Here is a 9,337-nt window from a genome sequence, read left to right as displayed (position 1 = left end):
TGACAACTGCACACATGTGGAGGGGGAGTATGTATTATAAACCAGATCACTGGAGATTGGTGTGGAAGGGGCGAGGGTCAGGGGCAATTAAATAAATGAATGTGTCCATCTGACAGCTATCACACAAAACTTCAAGAACCAATGGTGGTGGGGTGCAATCTAACATCCCTGTCTTGGGCACCATAAGAGCTTGTCTTTCGCCTGGTCAAGCATTGTACAACTGAAATAGGGCTATGCAGGGGCGTAGTTATAGGAGTGCAGAGGTAGCCCTGTCTAGAACATAACACACCAAATCTTATAGAGTGATGGCATATTGCTAGGATATGCAACCACTTTCTGATCAGAGGCGAACACTGATCATGAGTATAAAGGGCTCCTGCCACCCGCTGTATGGGGAACATAGTCGGTGGGCGCCCTGGTGTAGATTTTGCATTGGACCCAGCAGTTACAAGTGCTGGACAGTACAGGGCACCTCTGTCACCAGCAATGCTATATAGTCTATACATCGTAGATGCGCAGGACCTGCTGTATTGACTCAGAAACGTCTGATAATAGGACGTATGTATAAATGAGTACGCGCAGGGCTTTCCCTGTTGCCGTGGTGATGGGGACGCTTCTGCCGTACATTCCTGGCTCCGCCCACTGGCACCTCAGCACAGGAAGGAGAGACCTGATCTCATGGATTGGACGTTGTAGAGCGTATTCGCCCGCACCGCTACGGGCGGGAGCAGCTGTCACGGGATCTGGTGGATGAAGCAGGAAGCGCAGAAATGGCGGCTGACTTGGTGATCGGCTGGAGCATCTTCGGGGTGGTGCTGCTGGTAGGTGCTATGTGCAGGACATTGGAGCCCTGTGTGGTATTAGGGTGGTGAGAGGCGAGCCCTGGCATGCGGTGCCCGCCCATCCAGGAAGTACCAGGCAGTGGCATGCTGTAGGGGTAAACAACACTCGTGTACAGGCTGCTGCACCGCACACGTGCTTGTGTTTCCATGTACTGCGCCACTACTTACTGACCTGATAGGACGAAAACAAGGACAGGATCACTTTACGTGTGCCGGGTGTCACCCCACCAAATCACGCTGAAAACGGGTGTGGTTTAATAATAGTGGTCGTGACTTGTTTAGTGTACTCTGGACAGAGTGGCTATGCCATATCCTTCAGGGAGACAGACGATTTTTTTTTTTAATACGGAAGCCCAACCCCCATATACAGACCACGCCCCTGTCAGTACCCCCATAACCATGCCAATCAGAATGTATTTAAAAAATATATATAACATGCCATCTTTTCTTTGTAAACAAGTGTCTGCTTATATATCATCTCCTCACCAGCGCTGATCTCCGTGACACATTGTTTCGCTCAGATCAGGTCCAAGAGGCCTTTTGTAATTTATGAGGTTTCCAAACATTCTAGGAGGGCAGACACCCGTTTCACACCCGCGGGTCTGATGATATGAACCATCATAGAGACCTCATTACGTTTGCGTGAAACCAGCAGAGTTGGGCTAGGTTCACACACATTTGCTGCAGATTCTTCAGCCGGATTCCGCATAGAAATCTGCAGCAAACTACTGTGCACTGACATTGAATGGGGTTTTCAAAACCTCATTCACACTGTGGAAAATAATCTGCGTGGGATGTAGGGCTTGCTGCAATATATTCTATTTCCATTTTGTCAGAGATTTAATTTGTAAAAACATACAGTATGGTAGCAAAAAAATATTTTTGGGCATGCACTTCTACAGCGCTCAGTTGTTTGTCAGCTCCATAGAATAGAGCGGTGGGCACATGCTCGTCCTACGCTCCATTCAAGCTCCTCCTCACTGTGGGGGGTGCAGTTAGGGGAACGGGGGGTGTTCCTGCAGAGCTGCTAGATATCAGGGTGAGTAAAAGGTTTTCTTATACTGTTTATGGGGGAACTCTGTCTGGCACTGATATAGAGAGAGCAATTCCTTAAAAGCGTAGTGGAAACTCTGCGTAAAGATTAAACCTTGTGTGACACAGATTTTGACTCCATCCGTGTGCATGGTAAATAAGAGGAAGGATCAATTCACATGAAAATGCTGCAAATTTTACGTGCAGATTTGCATCGGTAAAATCTGCAGTAGAATCTGCCCCATGCACATGACCGTAAAAAAAACTCTGTAATTGCGGACCCACCAGGTTCTATTGGCCGCGGACACCTTTCCGTAACCGATATGGATAGGTGTCCGTGCCGTGGAACCGTTCCGGGAATTTTGGAGCATGTCCTACGCTTTTTATGGGTCGTGCTCCTATACTTTGTATGGGAGCGCGGGCCAAAAATGCGGCCCGCGGCCGGCCGTGCTCGCAATTGCGGGCTGTGATTACGGGCACGGCCGTGTAAATGAGGCCTAAGGCAAGTGGATGAGATTTTACAGAAGAAGAAATTATCTGCAGCATGTTCATTCTGTTGCAGATTTCCCCCATTGACAGATCTTGCTTTGAAGTACCCGTGGATCTGCAATAAAATTGCAGCTGCGGATTTTATATGACTGGAAATTTATATTTTTCACCTTTTTTTTTTCCAGCTTCTAAGTGAAATCTGCCAGAAATGCCTCAGCGACAAATCCAAACTGTTTTCCTCAAGGTTCTTTCAGATTTGTCTTGCGGGTTTGCTGCGGAAATAATCCACAGCAAATCTGACCTGTGTGGACTTCGCCAAATAGATGTGTTGCTGACTCCCAGGGTGCATGTGACTTGTCATGTGATAATTCCTATTTTGGTGTAGGAGTGCCTCACCCTTGTCTATTATTTGAAGAGGAAACAGAAAGCAAAAAAAATCTAAGGCTATGTTCACATGGGGGATACTTCATATGGGCGAAACCTGACGTAGATTTGGCTGAGATTCCACAGCAGAAATCCGAGGCTGACCTTCGGATTTCTGGTGCGGTTTGTAATTTACACTGACATGGATCCGCACGAAGATTAGTTTCTTCTTTGTGGCTGCCCGACGTGTTTTTTTCTGCAACGTTGTTTTCAATACCACGCATGGAAAATTCTGGCCCATTATAAACGGGGCAGTTTCCCATTAAAATCAATAGCATGCTTTGCAGTTTTCCGTGTCGAAATAGGCCTGAAAATCCTCTGTGTGAACACACACAAGAATGACAGACTTGGACAGGAGGAGGAACGTGTGTATACTTGTATGCACGCTCGGAGACTGGGTGACCAAGATAGTTCTCTGTTCAGGGACAGTTTTTATAGAAAATGGGGCCCTGGACAACCACAATAAAAGGGCCCCCAATCAACATTTTGGACAGTTTTCTCATAATTTCAACAACTACATGTGTAAAATAATATCACCATACAAAGCCTTTATAATCATTCTATAAAGTATCCGGATGACACTGCTGTATATTGCCCACACAATACTGTCATTCACTGCCCAAAGAAAACCATTCTGTGTCCAAATAACACAGGCATACAACACCTAAATAATACTCCCATACAGTGTCAAAGTAATCAGGGAGGTTAGTAGATGGTGGGAACACAAGGAGCTCCGTTTTGGGCTGGGTTCACATGAGCATGTTACGTCCGTAATGGACGGAACGTATTTCGGCCGCAAGTCCCGGACCGAACACACTGCAGGGAGCCGGGCTCCTAGCATCATAGTTATGTACGACGCTAGGAGTCCCTGCCTCTCAGTGGAACTACTGTCCCGTACTGAAAACATGTTTTCAGTACGGGACAGTTGTCTCGCAGCGAGGCAGGGATTCCTAGCGTCGTATATAACTATGATGCTAGGAGTTTTTGTTTCTAAGTTTTCTAAAACAAAACCACTATAAGCTAAATTTTATTTTAGCTGTGTCTTGTTAAAGGGTTATGCCCATCTAAGATCTTTATGGCATATCCAGCTCAGACCCTCGTTCCACCTCAGGCTGCTGCATCCAGGCGATAAATCAATGGAGAGGTGGCCACGGAACGGGGGTCAGGGCATTCCCGTTCTGGAGATAGGTCTGAAACTTTCCAAAACATATTAAAGCACCAATTCAACTCTGAACTTGCTTTGAAGTGCCTATATGTAAGAAACCCCCATAAATAATGCCATTTTATAAACTACACCCCTCAAATTATTCAAAACCATATTTAGTATTTAGGGCCCTTTCACATCACGTTTGAGCATCCTGTTCAAATGAAAGTTTCTGTTTCTCTTTTCCCTTTTGAAACGAAGCTGTAGGTTTTTACTTTTGCCCCGGCTTCTGTCATAGTTTGAAAGTGTGTGTTTGTTCTCCGTTTTATAAGTTTCTGTCATTATCTGTTTTATTAAGATGAGGGACAAACTAGGGGCCAGTTCACACCAGCATTGCTGTTTCCGTTATTATGCTACGTCAGAGGAGCAGAACAACGAAAATACCAGAAGCGCTATTTTGCCTGGCACAGGCCCTCACAGGCGTATTTGAATCTCCATATGCTAAACGGCCCTTCCGCTGCCCATCTGCACTCTGGTGTACTGATCACCGTACAAAGTTGTTGGCATTATCACCCTTTGAAGTTCAGACACCTGCAGACAGTGGATCGATACCAATGAACCACCGACATCGGTGACCCCCAACCTCTTTTTCTTAGAATTACACCAGGAGTCCCTGTAACCATTAGAAGCTCTTGTTACTGGCTGTTTCCATACCAGCGGCCGTTCCATAATCTGCATCATCATTTGCTTTGATTACCTTCCTTCTCTCTACATCTGGTGAGCACTGGTCCCTCCGAGGCCTTCATATCCCCTTCTTACTAATCTTAGAGTCTCACTGCCTCAGCACCCCAGAACTAGGGTTCAGCTGAACCCACACACACGTATTCAAAATGACAGTTTCATGAGGCAATTCCTTCTGGTACAACTTTTTTTGTGTTTTTACCTGCGCTGATGTGACATCATGATGAAAAAAAAATTCCATCTAGGTGTAGACTGTTGTACTGACTTCCCTAACGCTAACCCTAACTGCAGTACCTGACGCTATCTTCCCTAATGCTGAACCTAACTATGATATTTGATGTTGACTTACCTAGAAATTTAAAAAAACAAACCAACAACCTTTAAGAACCAAATGAGGTTGGTCTTGAAGGCTGATCAGTGAAAATGAGGGTCACTGATCAGCCATTGGGATCAAGCAATGAAGCGGGTGAAGTGTAAGTAGGGATATGGAAGTGGTAATAGGGACGATCAAGTAAAAAAAAAAATACCATCGATAACGTGACTACCTATAATTCTGCAGTATTGATCCAGAAGAAGGCGAAACAAACTCCTTGTGAGGAGGAAAAAACAACAACTCCCATTTAACTCTATACATCCAAGCAGAAAAAGTCCCTGAAGAAGCAGCCCGTTTTATTAGAAAATATTTTTTTGTCCCTTGTATCCCACCATTTTTGCTCTTGTGCATGGTCTATAATGTTAATAAGTTTTAAAGCATATAAGAAAAGGACTCCAGAAGAACCCTTTTATAATTTCCACATTAATTGTGCCTAAAAAGCTGGGTAACGTTTCAAGCACTTAGTGTTCGTATAAGGAAAGCAAAGCTACGACCTGTATTCAATGGCGGATTATCATTTTGGCGTTGTGGGCGGCCGCCCGAGGCCACCAGGGGGCCCATTGCTTCCCAGAGTACATTGCAGTTTTGCCGCGAATCACGTTAAAAACCGCGACAGAACTGCATTGTATATGTCCTTGTTACTGTTTAGAGACCTGCAGGTCACGTGACCGCAGGTCCTAGAATAGCAGCAAGACTATATAGAGAAGACTGAGGTGAGCTGCTAGGTAAGTATAAGGGACTGGATTAGTTTAAGGGGTCTGTATTTTAGGTGATCTGGTCTGGGGTCTGTATTTAGGGGTCTGGAGTCTGTATTAGTTTAGATAGTCATGCCTTGGGTCATCAGTTTAGGGGGTCAGGTCTGGAGTTTGTATTTAGGGGTCTGGTCCAAGGTCTGTATTTAGGGGGTCTGGCCTAGGGTCTCTACTTAGGGTGCTTGTTTTGGGGTCTGTATTTGTTTAGTGGGTTCTGGTCTGGGGGCTGCAATAGTTTAGAAGGTCTGGGTTCTGTATGTATTCTAGGATCTGGTCTTGGGTCCGAATTTATTAGTCTGAGTAAAAGGGGTAGTTTGGGCACATGGATAGGTCATCAGTATGAAAAACTGGTCCGTGCCCTGACAACACCTTTTAATGTATGTGACTGGCCCTTGGTGTCTGAATTTTTGTGTTTCTATAAAGGCTGGAAATGGCTGCAGAAGCGAGGAGCAAAGATGTCTCATCAGGAGAAGTCGCCATACTGGTTAGTGTCAGATGGAGAAGAAAAGAGAACGACTCCCATCAGAGAAGACATCACTTGTGAGTCACAGGATCTATAGAGGATCTGTCCCCTCTTCTAACATGTCTGTTGTATTCCACATAAAGTATTTGTGTTTCGAGGACTAATAGATGAATGTGTGTTACCACTTCCATTGTCAAGGGGATGTGTCACTACACAGTGTGATACTGTCAGTGATGGTTGGAGACTGTCAGTATGTAGGGACACAGCCCTTTGACGAGGAATCCTAACACCCATTTGTCAATGCTCGCACAGACAGGTGGTTTTCACTATAGACGTGGCAGAGCAGAGGTGGGGAAGGAGGGCCCAAGTTTGGGGAGCAGCCTAGGGCCTATGGCCTACTTAATCCGCCCCTTCCTGTATCATAGTTTTGAGCTGCATTCACAATTCTTTAGGCATCGGAGCTGAAATCTCATAATATTCCTTTCTTTGTCTGTACAAAGTAGCAGTGGCAATTTCTGGGAACTGTTTTCATTGTACCAGGCACTGTTTAATAATCATAAAAACAGTCCAATTAAATTATAGGTGCCCAAATAACATGTAATGTGCGTGTATGATGAAAAGATTGTCATCTGTTTCCAATCATAACCCGTTAAACCGTAAATGTAGCTCTTAACTGTAATAGAGGCTGTAATTTAGGATAAATACAAAATAAGTGATGCAATATATTTAGAGAATGTGAATTACACTTAGGCCTTATTCACACGACTGTGATAAACGTCACACGGCCGTTTTCAGAACAATGATGTTTTTTTTAAAGGCCTGTGAATAATGGCCCTCAAAAATAGGACATGTCCGCCTAACGGCCCTCATAGAGGTCAATGGATCAGTTTTTTAACGACTGTCAATATGTTCAACAACCGTTAAAAACGGATCTGTGAAATGGGGATTTGCAAGGGAACTACTAGTTCCCTTGCTGGCTATCGGCAGCGCAACGACACACACATTCACCGATGCAGCCCGACTTCTTCTGGTCTGGTTGCTAGTCTCACGGGTTCTGTGAAGACGACGCGGTGACGTCATCGCGCCACCTTCGCAGATCCTGTGAGACTAGCGACCAGACCAGAAGACAGTGCTGCATCGGTGAGTATGCAGGGCATTCATGTCGGCTTTTGTGGCATCATATACATTGGGGCTGTGTGGCATCATATACGTTGGGGCTGTGTGGCATCATATACGTCGGGGCTGTGTGGCATCATATACGTCGGGGCTGTGTGGCATCATATACGTCGGGGCTGTGTGGCATATACGTCGGGGCTGTGTGGCATCATATACATCGGGGCTGTGTGGCATCATATACGTCGGGGCTGTGTGGCATCTACAGTTATCGGCATCATATACAGGGAGGCTGGTGTGGCATCATATACAGGGAGGCTGTAAATAGTGTCAAGATGAACATGTGACCTTCCTTTGGGTTTTTCCAGGGGGCTGGGACAAAAAAAGCCTGGCCAATGAAATTCATAATTTTTTTTTTTTTTAATGGCCATGAAAAACTGATGCAAAACGGATGTTAAACGACCATTAAAAACGGACAGACGGACTGGAAATGGATGAAAATTTGGACACACACTGATGCAAAATGGCCATGAAAAACTGACAGTTGATCAGTTTTTAATGGATGTTTTTTTTCACTGTCGTGTAAATATATCCTTATATATACACAATGTAACGCAGTGTTCAAATAGTTTATATCACTTGGGACATGACAATGGACATTTGCAATGATAACTAAGGGCAGCATATTATAATGGTTATTAGGACAAAGGAACAAAAAAAAATTGTATGGAGAATGTCAATACGGAACGGTGTGGAGCGAGGAAAGTCTGGTGTATTTATTATCTATGTAGTTATTACACAAATGGCATAATATTTTACTGACATGACTGTACTGACCTCACATACTTGTCACAGTATCAGATGTGCTGAGCTAATGACAATTCATTTCTGTTTCAGGCTATTTTGGCTTTTTGTTGGGTTTACATTCGAAAATACCAGAGTTGTCAGGAAAGTGAAGCGGTGTCTACCATCACGGCAATATTTTCTCTGGCTATTGCTTTGATCACTTCTGCGCTGCTACCTGTGGACATTTTTCTTGTTTCTTTTATGAAGAATGAAAATGGCACTTTTAAGGTAATTTTTTTTAAATTAACTTTTCTGTATATTGAAGTAGTGCTAATATTCTTTCTATTACGTGTTGTTTTATTTTTTTAATTTAAAAAAATTAAATTGTTAATGACTGAGGGTTATGTGTCTTTATTGTAATTATCTTCCATTTGTTTCAATATATTTTTGTGCAAAAGCTAGTTTATTTTATGACTATTTCCATGACTATATAGCAGCAGTATATTTTTTTACACCTACAAAATCAAAATAAACTAGAAAAAACAGCAAAAATAAGGTGATGAATGAGTATTAAAATGCTGCATTACAATTGCCGATTATATAGGCAATATGAATCAAAGATGGAGCTTCATTTTAATCCTGACATCCGTATAATACTGTACACTCTGTACCATGTCATAGAACCCAAGTATTTCCAAACTTTTAGTTGATTTTTTTTTAACCCCTTCCCCCTGCTGGCATTCTGGGCCCTAATGTCCAAGCCATTTTTTAGATTTTTCCATTGTCACATTCGAAGAGCTGTAACTTTTTTATTTTTGCGTCGGCATAGCTGTATAAGGTCTTGTTTTTTGCGGGACGACTTGCAGTTTTTATTGGTACCATTTGAGAGTAGATGCGACTTTTTGATCACTTTCTATCACATTTTTTTAAAGTCAGGATTAACAGAAAACAGCAATTTTTCCATTGTTTTTTATTTAATTTTTTACGGCGTTCACAGTGCGGGTTAAATAATGTAACAGCTTTATAGTCGGGGTCGTTACGGACGCAGCGATACCAAATATGTGTAACTTTTTTGCTTTATTGTAGTTTTTTTTAATAGTAAAGCATTTTGTAAGGGGAAAAGCTGGGTTTTTCATTTTTTTTTTTTCACTTTTTTTTTTTATTAACTTTATTAAACTT

The 9,337-nt window shown here is 43.2% G+C and overlaps 1 protein-coding gene across 1 annotated transcript in view; it reads left to right on the top strand.

Moving 5' to 3' along the window:
- Positions 1-635: 635 nt before the first annotated feature.
- LMBRD1 (LMBR1 domain containing 1) overlaps positions 636-9,337 on the top strand; it is a 205,278-nt gene continuing 196,576 nt past the window's right edge. Inside the window, exons 1-2 of the mRNA XM_075864151.1 lie at positions 636-821; positions 8,270-8,446. Of these exons, the coding sequence (XP_075720266.1) occupies positions 771-821; positions 8,270-8,446 (228 nt within the window). The 5' untranslated portion in view covers positions 636-770. The remainder of the gene's footprint in view (positions 822-8,269; positions 8,447-9,337) is intronic.

The sequence above is a fragment of the Rhinoderma darwinii genome, chromosome 4 (assembly GCF_050947455.1).
Source record: "Rhinoderma darwinii isolate aRhiDar2 chromosome 4, aRhiDar2.hap1, whole genome shotgun sequence".
Classification (NCBI taxonomy): Eukaryota; Metazoa; Chordata; class Amphibia; order Anura; family Rhinodermatidae; genus Rhinoderma; species Rhinoderma darwinii.
Note: the sequence above shows the minus strand (reverse complement) of the source record. Positions and strands in the feature narration are given on the sequence as shown.